The sequence below is a fragment of the Glossina fuscipes genome, unplaced genomic scaffold (assembly GCF_014805625.2).
Source record: "Glossina fuscipes isolate IAEA_lab_2018 unplaced genomic scaffold, Yale_Gfus_2 1, whole genome shotgun sequence".
NCBI lineage: Eukaryota > Metazoa > Arthropoda > Insecta > Diptera > Glossinidae > Glossina > Glossina fuscipes.
Genome location: NW_023998415.1, coordinates 33,901,226 through 33,917,000, shown reverse-complemented (window position 1 = coordinate 33,917,000; position 15,775 = coordinate 33,901,226). Strand labels below are relative to the sequence as shown.

At 33.3% G+C, this 15,775-nt stretch overlaps 2 protein-coding genes across 3 annotated transcripts; both read left to right on the top strand.

Annotated features, from left to right (window-relative positions):
* The first annotated feature begins 1,575 nt into the window (after positions 1 to 1,575).
* On the top strand, positions 1,576 to 11,505 carry LOC119631277 (85/88 kDa calcium-independent phospholipase A2). 2 transcript variants are annotated; one of them, XM_038023344.1, is made up of 15 exons: positions 1,576 to 1,746; positions 5,722 to 5,850; positions 6,003 to 6,295; positions 6,377 to 6,547; positions 6,624 to 6,752; positions 6,818 to 7,171; positions 7,232 to 7,497; positions 7,748 to 7,945; positions 8,007 to 8,119; positions 8,184 to 8,744; positions 8,820 to 8,907; positions 8,967 to 9,090; positions 9,148 to 9,271; positions 9,341 to 9,434; positions 10,426 to 11,505. In XM_038023344.1, the coding sequence occupies exons 2-15, from the start codon at positions 5,811 to 5,813 to the stop codon at positions 10,562 to 10,564; spliced, it is 2,694 nt and encodes an 897-aa protein (XP_037879272.1). In that variant the 5' UTR covers positions 1,576 to 1,746; positions 5,722 to 5,810; the 3' UTR covers positions 10,565 to 11,505. The 2 variants fall into 2 exon arrangements, with proteins under 2 accessions (XP_037879272.1, XP_037879273.1); XM_038023345.1 differs by lacking the exon at positions 9,341 to 9,434.
* A 1,069-nt stretch (positions 11,506 to 12,574) lies between these two features.
* On the top strand, positions 12,575 to 14,988 carry LOC119631371 (protein wntless). The gene is made up of 2 exons (XM_038023514.1): positions 12,575 to 14,072; positions 14,132 to 14,988. The coding sequence occupies exons 1-2, from the start codon at positions 12,764 to 12,766 to the stop codon at positions 14,506 to 14,508; spliced, it is 1,686 nt and encodes a 561-aa protein (XP_037879442.1). The 5' UTR covers positions 12,575 to 12,763; the 3' UTR covers positions 14,509 to 14,988.
* The last annotated feature ends 787 nt before the right edge of the window (positions 14,989 to 15,775 follow it).

The following is a 15,775-nucleotide window of genomic DNA, read 5'->3' as shown; positions in this document are numbered from 1 at the left end:
ATATTTAATACTTATTTGGTTATTATCCCTTTAGATCTACATATCAATTGAAATTTCGACACTTATCTTCTCTTTCTTATACGGCTGCAAATTAAAAAAGTTTTCGTTTAAATTAAATGCGATAAGAAAATATGTGAAAATCGACATTAATACCACTCATAGTAATTTTTATGAAAAAGGATACAAGACTAACCATATGAAACGGCACAAAGGTTAATAATGGATCTATATCATATATACGACGACGACATATATATAACATATATCGACTAATAAGACACACAGTAGTGCACAAAATAAAATTTTGTAAAATGTTTAAATGAATTATTTAATTTTTTATACCCATCACCAAAGAATGAGAGGTATATTCTTTTTCGTAAAAGAGTTGCAACGCCCAGAAGGAAGCATCAGAGACCCCATAAAGTATACATATTCTTGATCAGTATCAAATTCTAAATCGATTTAAGCAAGTCCGTATGTTCGTTTGTTGTAAATATTCTCCTGGCCGCCAAAAAGAAGCTACCGAGCTCAAATTTGTCAGAAATATTGGAAGTTCTTGCATGCAGGTTGTTATTAAAAATGGGCAAAATCGGTCGAAATACGCCCCTCCACCCCCACACACACACTACCGTGTAAAGTGAAGACATCTCTGTCTTTCCAAAGGAATAGAAAATTGAATATATCGTCTTTGCTCATAAAATATGGCAGATAAATTTACAAAAATTTGAACGTATAATCTATGGGCGATGCTGTACTATATGTGCAGAAATGGGGACAATTGACCACGCTGACTCAAGATTATATAACATGCAGAGGCAAACTTTAAAAACCCCATAAAGTATATGAATTCTTGGACAGTTTCAAATTAACAATGCACCTAAACATGTCCGTCCATTCATCTGTCCATCTATCCACCAGTGGAACTGTGTAATATCCGTTCGCAAAAATAAAGATATGGCTTACAAACTTGTAAAAGGTTTTGAAAGTGACCCAAACTAATCAAAGAACACCCCCATAAACCCCACAAGTCTATTTAACAAAAACTGTGAACACCTCATACGTAAAAACAACAACATATACATCATATAAATTTCTACTTTTATTGTAAAAACAGAAAAAAGTCAACAGCGCCCATTCAATAATATAGTAATGTATTAAAATGTACTTGTTTTTCTTTTTCCTAAGATAACGCTGACGGGTATTAAAGATTTGATCACGACCGAATATGATTTTTCTACTTGTTCACAATAGAAGGCATATTTTGCTTTAAAAGTTTTTCTTGCAGTTTTACGCAATAGTTTCTTAATTGCTGAAGCAATTACGTAACATGAAATAATTCGAACTTCGAATACGTGGATAACTATTGTTATAATACCATAAATTCTTTTTATAGCGGTTTTCTATTCACATCAGCTGTTTTCATAGTTCAGTCACAATTTGTTGTTTGTTATTTTCATCTACGTAATTATAGGTAGTAGAAAAGAAGACCAAGCAAAAATAAAAATTTGCAATTACAATAGTTTATATAGTTTACTAGAAAAAAAAGCAGAAAAAAAAAAAATAAAAAATACAAAAGCACAGTTTTTCGAATTTCGTAAAATAATAAACAAATAAAGGAAAAACAAATAAAAAGTCAATAATTGCTCGAAATGAAATAAGATTGAAGAAAATATCATTATAACAAAGTGTCGTATGAAAAAAGGAATAAAATATAAGTGAAATAATTAGATAATAATATGTTGAATGGTTAGTAAATATTTTTATTATCAATAATTATATCAATTCGTAAATTGATCGATGCTATTGAAAAGTAATAACACTTCCTCATTAGAACGATTTTAATTGAATCAAGTGAAAATTTTGCAATCTCTCTTATCATCTGCATTGTTGACCCTAAAAAATATTGACTTGAAATTGTTGTAAGTTTTGCAATATTAAAATAACAAATGTGCCAGCTAAACTATTTCACAAGAGAGGAAAAAACTTAAAAATCGTTTCAACAGTAACTTATAAACTATATATAACAAATGCAGAATAGCTATATAAGCTTTATTTCGGTAAAAATAAAAACATTCTAAACTCGATTACATGCAATCAATTGAAGAGACGCAAAATTTATCCTACCTATTAGTGGCTGGTTAAAGTGACTATTGCTAAGTTTCCCATCCGCAATTACTGCACGCAATTGCAATTTTTATTCTATTATTAATTACACCAGCTTAAATATGCAAAAATACCTTATTCTTACCTGATCTTTACTTTTTCTCGAATTTTACTTAAGCAAGTTATTAGCATAGATCAAAGCAAAACATGTCTCAAAATGCTTTGTTCTTTACGTTAAAAGTATTAAGAAAGTTGTAAATATTCTTATTGCCAAGCAATATATAAAATTAAATATACTAAAAAGGTACAGAGAGGCGACAATTTACTAAAATACCCAATAGCATAGAAAATTGCTTTTCAAATGTAATCAATGTATATATGTAATGCATTATTATTATTATTATTATTATTATAATATATAGGTAATTAAAATATAATTTATGGTACTAAGGCACCAGCAATCGAATTTAGGATTGTCTTCCGGGTATACGCCGGATGCCCTAGCCACTAGGCCATACGGTACTTTGAATATTATGTAGTTCTCTTAACATATTGTATTTGAAGAAAAGAGAAAATATAAAAATGTATTTTCACGATTAGGGCAAAATTAAAATACCACTCATATTTGAGTTAATGCCGATCAAAATGTAAATATATGTATATATAAACTTGAATTCTTGCATATAATAAAAACTTTTATGTTTTCTTTCTTCTCGCTTAGCGATCGATTATATCTGCATTTTTCCCTTTAGAAAATACCAAAAGGTGGCGAGCAAAGAGATCATCGTTGATCCACCGAGTTTCGCCCTATATGTATATATATATATATATATTTTTTTTTTTTCTTAAATTTCTGATCCGAAGTTTTGGATGTTACATAATAGTTGATAAGAGATAAAAGTCTTCTTTGAAGAGTCATGCATTCATGTCTGAGAAAATAATTGAAAAAAAATAAAAAATTGTACAGTTAATAAGTAACACACAAAAGTAATAGAAAAGAAAAAGAACATGAATAACACTTTCAATAATTATAACACCTAATCAGCATATACGTGCAGTGAAATTGGTGCTGACTCATTACATGCTTTTGCCTGACTCGCAGTACCCTCATACTAATCTCTATAATATTAGTTTCGTCATTCTATTTGTATTAGTCAGAAAATCAATAAAATATAACTGTTTTTTGATTAGGTTAAATTTGCAAAAGGCATGCCTACAAGAAGAAGATTTATTTACATATCCATAATCCATAAGTAGGAAAATTTCTTTGCGATCATGTAAAAATTCTTTAAAAAAATGCTGCCACACGGTACGCTAGGGGATCGCGTTATTTTTCAGAGCAAAAGGCATATTTCTCTAATTATTCTGTTTTTTTTAATATTATATAAAAATCCCCTATACGTACGAGCGTAAGGTGGCGATTCGAAAGGGTGAAAGAAATAAGTATTTGTGTGCGTTCCTTTAAGAATTTTGAAAATTCAGCCGCACGGGCGCGCTGATCGCAGACCCTTTATTCTCGCAAAGTCCGTAAAGTTGAATAAGAGCGAAAATGGGTCGGTGTGTGGATCCTTGCTAAACGAATATAAGTTCACGATATCGCAATCTTTCCAGAAAGATGGGAAAAAATTGTGATTAACCAATTGTTCACAATAAATGTCTTTGCAGTGAAAAAATGGTCAAAATAAAAGCAACCTCCTAATACAGCCTCCCACGAAAACATTCCTTTTGAAACGCATCCTTTCCCTCCTCAATTTTAAGCGATTCGACTGTTTCGGACTAGCGTTGTAATTCAACTAGAGCTTCAGCATTTTCATTTATAAGTTGCTTTAAAAAATTGCGGACAAAAAAAAACTAAGTATTGATTATGTTTCTTCAGTTAATGGCACAATGCATCTACATGCGTATCTTGCTAGAGTTAGGAATTTTTTATTTTTTTTTTTTTACCAAGAAGAACGAACAACACACACACATGAAAAAACTGTACGGAACATAAAGGTGGCGATTTAATGGAACGCTACTATACGGCTTCAGTGAGAATAAGAAAAGTTCACATTTAGGTCGTAATACCACATCTAAATATGTTTATGCAGTTATTCAAAATATGCATTTACCTACAATTTACCTGCAATTTTATCTTTTTGGCAATTTATTTCAAAGGACGCTCTCTTAAGTGGATACTATGTCCATACTTTTCACACTTGATTTATCCCTAAGCAGTTTGGATAGGAGGAAAATCGTGTAAATTTACGAAGAAAGAGTTTCTAAGCGAAATTTTATTGTCCTTTTTTTAACCGAGACATTGTCTCGCTCTAATAAAAATTGGTATAAATATTAAGAACATGCTTGCAAAATATCGTGAGAAAACCTGAAGCGTGTAGGTTATATATTAAAAGCTTTGTAATAGCGTATCGTATATGGTACAAAGTTTTATATGGACCGCCTCATGCCTCAGTTTTTTATTAGCTAGTACGTGCAAGTAAAACATGGATTTTTTTATTATCTGCCATTTTCTATTTCGCTCCTTCGCTAAGAAACGACTTTAAATTAAATCTGTTAGCATTCGCTTCCTATCTTAAGACGTATGATAGCAAGATAAAGAGGAGATGTCTTCACATTACATATTGATCATATCTTTGGACAATATAATAACTCACTTTATTGTGAATTGTTCAATCTAAAAAAGGATATTTAGATGCTCCGCTTATACCATATATAAATGTTAGAGATTTTCTTTTTTTTTTTTGGGAATTATGAGCGCGAATCCTTCACCTCAATTAGAAAGGTTTTTGATGTTGATTGGGAGAAGTAAAACAAAAGCACTACAATTTTGCAGATATAACTTAAGGAAAAGATGGAAACGATCAGATTTTATCCCAATTTTACTGAGGAGAGTGGCAAAAATAAACTTAGCATGCAATACTTCTTCTCTTAGTTCAAATGTTAGGGTCATAACTGTGATTTTAGCAGGCAGGCAGGCAAGCAGACATATCTACGTCAGTTCCCATATTCATAAGCCTTTCAGGCAGACTCTTGAATTCCTCTTGAAATTCCATTCCATTTCCATCTAATAGGTGATGTAAAAGTTTTCCCCGTTTTTTTTGCCACTAAATTATGTTGATCTCTCTACATCGGGAAACACGATTGTTTATTATCTGAGTGTTTAATGGATATAGTGTCCTAATCCTTTGCTTGTGTCAAAAGTTATATTGATTTGAAAATGAGTGAAATATCTGAAATATCCCGTACAGGATCTAGCCGGGTTTTTAAGTCCCTATATAGGCAATATAAAAATTAACATGAAAATGTTTATCAAAATTGACGACATAAAGAAATATATTTTTATACAAGAATATTGATTGATTAGTTTAACACTAGATTAATATTAGAAACATTGTTTAGAGCAGACATGGCCAACAAATGAATTCGAAAATTCGATGGAAATTCAGATATCAATAGATGAAATGTCAAGATCATAAAAAACAAAAGTTGGTCACCTCTGTTTTAAAGGTTCCTCGTTGATTTGAAATGTTTTGTAAATAATTTTTCATTTTATTTTCACGCGTCATGTCATCTTATTATTTTGTCGTCATCGCTTCATCGCATCATTCATTTCACTAGAAACTAATGCAGATCGCTTGCGATAATTTCATACTCATTGAACTCGGAATCAAAATCATAATTGTACCGCCGACGAAACCAATAACAAAATGTCTTGGATGTCTTTTGGAATATTAGCATCCGGCTATGGTATTTAAAAAACATATTTATTTATTTATTGTTTTAATATATTCCCGTTCACTTCTTATCATCGATTAATTTATTTTCAAGTAGTAGTAGATGTTGCCGGCGGTTGAAGAACAAAAAATTAAATTCTATTTTTTATTCTTCACGAAATTTAGCTTTGCAGCGTTTATTGGGAGGTGATTATCCTTCCAACAAGGTGCTGGAAATCAAAAGCGAATCTTTAGGCACACTACAAGTTTTGGCACGTGACGATGCAATGGTTTTGTTTGCACCACCGTTCAATTCTAATGAAAAGAAAGCCAGTTATGAAATCGTTCTGCAAAGACCGCATACTGACTCGAATACCACGTCATTCAGTTTATATCGTTCGTCAAATCAACACGAAACGGAAGAGAAATTCAATACTTTTATGCATCGTTTACCAGTATTTGTTAGCATTGTTAAAGAGGTTGGCAAATTAAATTCTCTTCATTTTTTTTTTTTTTTTTTTTCGTTTTCTTTTTCACTAAAGCGCTTATGCTTTTTCTAGTTCTATAACGTTAATGGATTGCAGAAATTGTGCGATATCTTAACGGAGAACCCTTCCTGGTCTCTAACTCATTTGATAGCCTATTTCAATTTGGTTGACTATATCAGCAATCCGAAAGTTTTGCAGTGCATCGACTATGCGGATCATATAAATTTGATGTCACCATTTCAGGTAAAACATTTCTCTATTCTCTCGAGTTATAAATTTATTTTTTATTTTTTTTTATAAACCTTATATTTTTTATTAGCTGGCAATAAAAACGGGAAATGTTGAAATGGTCAAAGTCCTCTCGCCGCTATGTAAAATGGAACATTTGGATAATAATAGTAATTCAGTGTTTCATTATGCCGCCAGTACCAATAAGGAAATTTTAAATGTAAGTTCTAGCGTTCAAGTGTTTAAGCGAATTAACAAATTTGAATATTATAACATTGTATGTAGCATTTAACTGCAAAAAGCACAGTGCACTTGAATCATTTCAACTCAGACGGCTATACACCGCTACATTTGGCCTGTCTCGCCGATAAGAAAGATTGTGTAACGGCCTTACTATTAGCTGGAGCCGATGTAAATCTTAGCGCCAAGAATGTCTCCAAGCTATGCAAAATTTCAACGCCCACATCCATAGCAGCATTCTTAAAACAAAACGACAACAAATTGTATTCACAAGATATGAAATACGGTGGTACACCTTTACATTGGTGCTCTTCGCGCGATACACTCAATGCTCTTATAATGCAAGGCTGCGATGTAAACGCCACAAATTTCGACGGACGCACTGCCCTGCATGTAATGGTAAGATAACATAATTAAGTTCAGTATTTGATTCTTATTATAAAACCAAATTTCATTCAGGTTGCTCGTAACCGGTTTGAATGTGTCGTCACATTGTTGGCTCATGATGCTGAAATTGATATTCGGGATAAGGACGGAAATACGCCGCTTCATATCGCCATCGATCAGAAGCTAGTGCCTATCGTACAATGTTTGGTCGTTTTCGGTTCCGATATAAATTTAAAAAACAATAGGGGTGAAACACCACGACATATGGTTGGTCAAGATGCCAGTGGCGGGAAAGAAGATGAAATATTGTACATACTACATTCGGTGGGAGCGAAACGGTAAACGAAGTGAATAGAAAACAGTATATAAATCTCTTTGAAAATATTATAATTAAGTTGAGTTTTCAAAATAAACAAAGTTTTGCAAATTTCATAATTCAAAGAAGAAAGAGTACAGTTTCGTAAAATACTCTGAATTATTTTGTGCTCTACTTACGAAAAAAGAAAAAGAAAAGCCAATTCGTGTAAAAAGAAGTCATCGTATATTTTCAATGAGAATTTCATTTTTTCATCATTTCTTTCGTTATAGATGCCCTTCCGCAAACACGAAATGTCCACCCGGCTGTAATTCTACAGGTAATTACAACGGCATTCCCCCAGAAGCTCCCGAGTCGGTCGAATCGCGTGAACATATTGAGAATATGTTAGCTACTACCAGTCGTCAGGCTTTCGGCGGACTCTTAGTCTCTGTTGCAGCAGACGCATGCCACGACATGCAAGATATGGAGTAAGTCCAAATAAGGAAAACATATGCAAATATATTGAACAAAATTTCATTCTCGTCTAAGCAAATGCAACAAAACTGTCGTTATCGATACCGAAAAGGAACAAAAAGGTCAAAGTATTATGGACGCTTTACTTGGAATGTTTACTTCTAAAGTTAATACCGAGTCCAAAAAAGGTATAGGCGAATCAGTTGTTTTCTTCATTTTGACATTGTGCACACACTTCTTTATTTTCCATAGAATCGGGTAGTAACAGTGTGGCAAGTGGTTCGGGTGGAGATGCCAACTCCGCTCTGGGCAGCCTAGAAAATATGGCGTCACCCACATCATCGGCACCATCTTTTAACGCTCACGCGTTTGAGAGAGGCGATGTACAACATGCTCGTGGTCGCGTTTTGTGTCTCGATGGCGGTGGAATTCGTGGTTTAGTCCTGGTACAAATGTTATTAGAAATAGAAAGGCTTTCCCAAACCCCGATTATACACCTATTCGATTGGATTGCTGGCACTAGTACAGGTGGTATATTAGCTTTAGGTTTGGGCGTTGGCAGGTCAATGCGTCAATGTATGGGCCTTTACTTGCGCATGAAAGAACAATGTTTCGTTGGTTCTCGACCTTATCCGAGTGAAAACTTTGAAAATATTCTCAAAGAGAATTTGGGAGAATTTGCAGCAATGGCGGAAATTAGTCACCCTAAAGTAATGGTTACTGGAGTTATGGCCGATCGCAGACCTGTTGATCTGCATCTTTTTCGAAATTACAAGTGTGCCAGTGAAATTTTAGGCATCGTAACCCCGATATGTGAGTATAATAGCTTATCAATTATTTTTGTTCACCGTTAAGCTACTGATATGTCTGTTGTTTTCAAATAATTAGCCAATCGACGTGTTCCACCACCGCCACCAGAAGACCAGCTTATATGGCGCGCTGCTCGCGCCACTGGAGCAGCTCCTTCGTATTTTAGGTTATTTGAAACCCGCAAGATATTTGAACAATTAATTTATTGTTAATTATTGTTTGCAGAGCCTTTGGCCGCTTCCTGGACGGTGGTCTAATTGCCAACAATCCAACGTTAGACGCCATGACCGAAATCCATGAATACAATATGGCCCTACGTAGTGTAGGACGTGATTCTGAAGCAATACCGGTAAATATTAAGAAGACTTATCCCTTAAATTCCACTTAGAGAACCAACTAATTTCAGATTTCTGTCGTCGTTTCACTGGGTACCGGTCAAATACCCGTAACTGAATTGAAAGACATTGATGTGTTTCGCCCTGAAAGTATTTTGGACACAGCTAAGTTGGCCTATGGTATATCGACGATTGGTAAGCATTCAATATTGCCGCATCATATCCTTTTAACATACCCAACGTAAGAGTTCGCTATCCTTTAAGGTAATTTGCTTGTTGATCAAGCCACTGCTTCAGATGGTCGCGTTGTTGATCGCGCTCGAGCTTGGTGTAGTACTATTGGTGTACCATATTATAGGTATTGTTATTATTGCTTTTATTTTCTCTTATTATTTTTTTTTTTTTTTATCTTTGTTTTGTACATATACACACATACGCACTTTCATACTATGCGGAGTAAAACGTCCCGGGATCACCAATCGCAAACAAATTGTAACGTTTGCCACATCAGAAAATTTTCTTGTCCGGCCACCGGTTTTTTTTATATTTCTCTATTATTTCGCGCAATTTCCTTGTGCTCCTCACATTTTTTTTATCCAAAATTCTTTTCAAGTTTTATCCACTTTGCTTAATTTTCTGGTTGATCAAAAAACACATTCACTAATATCCGGATCCCCTTTCACTTGTCAATATTGCCGTTGAAAAAAACTTGCTATGACGCTTATATTGCTCAAAATAATCCACGACGTCGATTACACCGCCTTGGGTAATCCCAAGCGGGTCCATATGTCTGCATGTAGAGGTGTTGTAAATAGCAACGGAATAGTTTGAAAACAAACTCTACGACATATGTTGCTTTTCATAATTACTAACCAGTAAGTACAAGCAACGTCCAATTTACATACACACATCACTTGCTATGTTTGCGTAACACCAACGGTTATAATTATATTGCAGCTGTTTGAAACGATTGAAATATTTGGAAATTTTTTTTTACACATTATGGACGTTTAGATCGTGCATCAGCATTCAATTCACTAAAACATTGCCAACAATTATTTTCGAAAGCATCGTCATTGTAAAATCTGAACCGTATTTTTTGTGACACATTATGTCAAATCTCGATTTAGTTTTCTTTCTTTCGCAAAAAAACTTAAAAAGCATCAAATTAATAAAAATTAAATTTCATATAAAAATTTATAGCGAATCTTTTGCAGTCTAGTATTTTAAAAACATTTAGGATAGAGGTCGTCTTATAGAAGGTCCCGGAAGTTTTCGATCCATATAGTATAATTGCATTTCGTTAAACTTTGACGGTATTCTTTTTTTTTGTTTTTTTTTTGCCACAGATTTAATCCGCAACTATCCGAAGATATTGCCATGGACGAGAAGAATGATCAAAAATTGATTAACATGTTGTGGTGTACCAAGGCCTATATGCATAGTAATCGCAACAAAATCATGGAAATGATCAACTTATTGAAATAGCATATAAGAAGGATATAGACTTGTCAAGACGTTTTCGTCAATCAATCAGACCATTAGCATAAATATTGTTGAAGACAACATAAGTCACATCATCTATTGTCGTGTTAATCGTTGTTCATATAAATCAAAGTATAATTTACATGATTAATTTGGAAAACAAAGTAAACATAGCACGAAGCAAAAAATATTTTAAATTTTTTTAAAACTTGAATTAAGAAGAGTGGTCTCTAAACCTTCGTCATTTATTGTTTCTATTTCAATTTTATATGCAGTCATCAATCAATATATAATTAAAACATTTACATTCTTTTTTTTTTTTTTTTTTTTTTGTGCACCGTAGCAATATAATATTCTCTGGAACCTATTAATGGCAACTGAGTTCTTTTGTTAAGTCAGATAATATGTATAGCTAGTATTCCTAGTATTATCTATAAGTTCAAGTTGAAAGATCGCATATATTTCTCTGTATATTTGTTAAATCGTTTAGAATGCTCGCAAACTCTCCAAGTTGCAATTTTGAATCTTCTTAATTATATATCTAAACATGTTATTGGGATTTTTCAAGTTATACAAATGCAATTCGTGATTTTTAAGCTTCGAAGCAAAATGAAACGGATCTCGAAATTTGATAATAATGTTTATCCGAATCATAATCGATTAATGTCAAATTGATACAGTACCCAGACTTACTCGCAACTTGGAAAGCACCGGCATATTCATATGCGATATTTGCGATGATGGGTATAAAAAGTTAGCAACAAAAGGCTACATAGATTTCTTAGTTTGTTTTAATTTGCTATGTGATATATTTGTGTATGTTTATTTATATGAATTAATCTTATCATTAAATTAGTTTAACAAATACAATTAACATTGAAATTGTCTCACTTAAATTTAATAATTTTTTCTATAAATTAAACTGAAAATAATCAGCACATCAAACATAAATTATATATATTATTTATTGTATTATTGCTGAGACGCTCCAATATAGCTAAATATGATCGATTGAAAACCTTTTAACTTTTACCTTCCTCCCTCCAGAACATCAGTTATTTTTTTTTTTTTTAATTCACGTAAAGTTCAGGCATTCAATAACAACTTTATTCTCACAGCAGTTTAACGAAGAAATTTAACAGACTCATCTTCCATATAAAGAAAAGATTGTATACTAAATGTATCTGAAAGTATGGAATTGCTTTGTAATTGATTATTGGGCTTAAGAAAACCTTGACGTAGTAAAAACTTTCTAAAGAGAATATCGATAATTTACGGCAATTTTGGACTTGTTTTCTTTAGGTCAATTCGTTTTATATTAAAATATATATGCCGAATGATTCTAGTTCCGGACTTATCTATCATTAAATGTTACCGAATAGTATACTACATTTAAGAATAGAAATCTAATTTAAAACGCTTTAGTTTATTTCCGCTCATTCGTCCGCTCTTGCAATCGTCATTTGGACATTTGGCATTATGGACCACATCTGAAGGTGAAGGCAGTTAAAATACCATAATTTTGATCTCAGATCTACAGGTAGAAGTATCATCAAAACGAGATCTACCAAAATAGTTTTTAACTAAGGTGTAGAAGTTATCAAATACGACGACTTCGTGATAAAATATTGAGTTTTGAAAGGGTCGCATTTGAAAGATCGGATGACCAAAAGATAAGATTATTAGATATTTTTCTTATTTCCACATATCATTTCTTTGCATAATATTCAAATGACGGGATCCACAAGATCCAAAATTGATATTGTATGGTGAGTAACTTAAAGAGTCTTTTTCCTGTACGTTTTAATATTTTTGCACAGTGCAAGCATTTTTCATATCTAACAAGAACTTCTTTAAAATTTTTTGCTAACAAACAACTTATTGAAAATAATGTATATGTATACATCAATGCAGAGAACTCTAGAAGTCAGACACTGCGACTGTTACAAAAAAATTTAGCCATATGTTAAGTTTTTTATTTGTAACGCTGGCAGCACTGCGCATTTATTGAAGAAAGTAACAGAGACGAGGGCAACGATAGGTACTTGAAAAGTTTGTTTGGAAATTGTGCAGAACCTTTTTTTTAGTATAGTGAAACTTCTGAATTTTAAGTTCAAAAAGACATTTTTAAGAGATAAATTAACCAAAAATTAAATAAATAAATAAATAACCTTGCATGCTCATACAAGAAGGAATTCCATTATGTCTGGTACTATTTTGGAGAATTTAAGTGGACGTAAGTTATCCATATTGGCAGGTGTTTTATTACTTAGTCAAGTGGCCTGCTTTCTGTTGGGTGGTCTCTTGGCACCTATACCGGCCGGTCATCAAAATATTCTTGGCATGGTCTGCCGAGATCAACCGGGACGGCAAAATGACACTACATTTTGGTTGTACTCACGTGGTGAAGGTCGCTGCGCCTCCATATCACAGGAAGAAATAGAACGTCACTATACGAAAATGGCAAACGAGATTGTTTACTTATTTCAAATGCCTTTACCTCGCGATGGAAAATGGTTAGACTATTCGCGTTGGCAATCGAACTTAATTGGCGTTTTGCAGGTAGATCTAGCATATGGTTCGGATGTCGCTTTAATAGAACCACCAAAAGATTTGAAATTAACCATTGACACCCGTTTGGCGTATCGTAGCAAGAATGATGCTCCGAACGCATGGAGACTATATTCTCATTCGGTGGAACAACGTTATTTGGATTGCCATCCAGTGCATAAAAGTCAATTAGAGACGTTATACTCGTGCGAAATGATACCTCTATTCGAATTGGGAGCATTACATCACGACTACTACTTACTAAATTTACGTTTCCCAATAGATACGGAGATGCATTTAAATTTGAATGTTGGTCACATGCATGATTTAACATTAACCGCTATTTATCAAAATGGAGGCTTTACAAAAGTATGGCTTTCCCTGAAAACGGTACTATTTCCATTCATCGTGGGTATAATGGTGTGGTTTTGGCGCCGCGTTCATATTTTACAACGTTCACCTGCTCTTCTGGAATATATGCTCATTTATCTGGGCAGTGCGTTGACTTTTTTAAACCTGCCATTAGAATTTCTTACATTAACTTTTGAAATGCCTTACATGCTGCTTTTAAGTGATATTCGCCAAGGCATGTTCTATGCAATGTTATTGTCATTCTGGCTAGTTTTCGCTGGCGAACATATGCTCATCCAAGACTCACCAGAAAAGAATTCCATACGTTGTCGTTATTGGAAACATTTGTCAGCCGTCGTTGTGGGTTGTTTATCTCTATTCATTTTTGACATTTGTGAGAGGGGTGTACAGCTACGCAACCCATTTTATTCGATATGGACTACACCCCTCGGTAGTAAGGTTGCTCTAAGTTTTATCATTTTGGCAGGCATATCGGCAGGAGTTTATTTTCTATTTTTGTGCTTTATGGTAGCTAAAGTTTTTCGTAATATTGGCGCTAAAAGAACTTCACTGCCATCCATGTCAGCTGCCAGACGTTTGCACTATGAAGGTAACGACTTTAAAATCTATTCTTTAAGACAGATTTGAAAATCAATATTGGCTTTGCAGGGCTCATATATCGTTTTAAATTCCTAATGATGGCCACACTTTTATGTGCTGGTTTAACTGTTGCAGGCTTTATAATGGGACAAGTAGCGGAAGGTCACTGGAAATGGGATGAGGACATTGAGATACAACTTACATCAGCTTTTTTAACTGGCGTTTATGGCATGTGGAACATATATATATTTGCGTTGCTTATACTGTACGCCCCTAGTCACAAACAATGGCCTTGCTCAAACTCGGACGAAACCACGCAATCCAACGAGAACATAGTAGCTGCTGCCGCCAATGAAGAAATCGAATTTAGTAATTTGCCATCAGATTCGAATCCCAGCGAAATATCATCACTTACATCGTTTACGCGCAAAGTGGCATTTGACTGATTTCATTTTTTATACAATATAGGGCAACAATTCAAATCGTGAATATGTACTTAAGTTTAACGACAAAAAAAATTTTACGCATAGTGTGTCAGTCAGTATTAGCAATATGTCTTTTTATATGTAGTTTTTTTATTTTTTAAATATTCGTCCATTTTATAATATGTTGTAATCATGCCTACGAATATTTAAATTGATTGAAGTCGTCGATTTTTTTTTATATTTTTTTTATGTAAAGCTATATACACATATAAAATGTTTCATTTTATATTTCTATGAATACATGTGCAGAATGAATGCTTACATCAATAGTATTAAAACATAAGGAACTGCAATCTCAAATACATGTACTTTTTTAATTTATAATACCATTCATTTTTATGAATTAACTTTTACGCACACTTATTAGGAATGTCTGTCAGCGTCGACGCGGAATAAACAAGCAAAGCTATTTACACCAGCATTTGTGCATTTAATATGTCGATCCAAGGTGGTCAAAAAATGCTTTGTATACGTGAAAGGCCGTAAAGAATTAAAGAAATTTAGTAAGAAAATAATAAATTATTACATGTGTAGAATTTGCTTATCAAGTTTTTATAAAAAGTAAGTACACAACTTTGAAAACAACAAATCCACTTTATAAAATCTATAAATTAGTTTATATTCCCGAGGCGTTCTTCAGGTCAGGTTATCCGTAAGTTACGAATTTTATAATAGTAATGTTCTTTTTGAATTTTTTTCACAATCTTCAAAATGTGAAGGGAACATGTTACTTTCTTCTGTGTATGTTGGTTCCATTTTAAAAGGATAATTGGTATATATATATAAAAGAAATTGGTAATCTTTTTAATGGTTTTAATGGTTTCCTAATTGTTTCCGATTCTTCTTCCTTGACTTGGTCGCTTTTGCTCTTCTATCATCTTCACTAGATGTTTAGTGTTTTGGAAAATACGTGAATCAAACTTATTTAATTTTACATGTTATCCGCCTGAGTGGCAAGAGTTTCGACTTTCAACTCAATGCATGCATAATACCTATGTACCTCTACGCTAAGTCCTTCTGGGTGTTGCATAGATCTGAACAAATAAAATTGTGCCCTTGTGCCTTGCCTTGTAATTTTTTTTTTTTTTTAAGAAAGCTCTGTGAAAAAGCATCGTTTTCTTTCTAGATTTACGATATTAGAAATGAAGATTTTCCCTAATAATATACTCTTGCACCACAAGAAATGTAAGGTATGAAAGATACCATAATTGGAAGAGTTTCATGACCA

Excerpts from the sequence above, each read along its gene's own strand:
- LOC119631277 (XM_038023344.1), top strand. The coding sequence starts at position 5,811 with ATGTCTTGGATGTCTTTTGGAATATTAGCATCCGGCTATG. Across the intron at positions 6,296-6,376 it reads TTGTTAGCATTGTTAAAGAG|TTCTATAACGTTAATGGATT; the intron begins GTTGGCAAATTA and ends TGCTTTTTCTAG. Across the intron at positions 9,091-9,147 it reads GTGATTCTGAAGCAATACCG|ATTTCTGTCGTCGTTTCACT; the intron begins GTAAATATTAAG and ends AACTAATTTCAG.
- LOC119631371 (XM_038023514.1), top strand. The coding sequence starts at position 12,764 with ATGTCTGGTACTATTTTGGAGAATTTAAGTGGACGTAAGTTATCCATA. Across the intron at positions 14,073-14,131 it reads CAGACGTTTGCACTATGAAG|GGCTCATATATCGTTTTAAA; the intron begins GTAACGACTTTA and ends TTGGCTTTGCAG.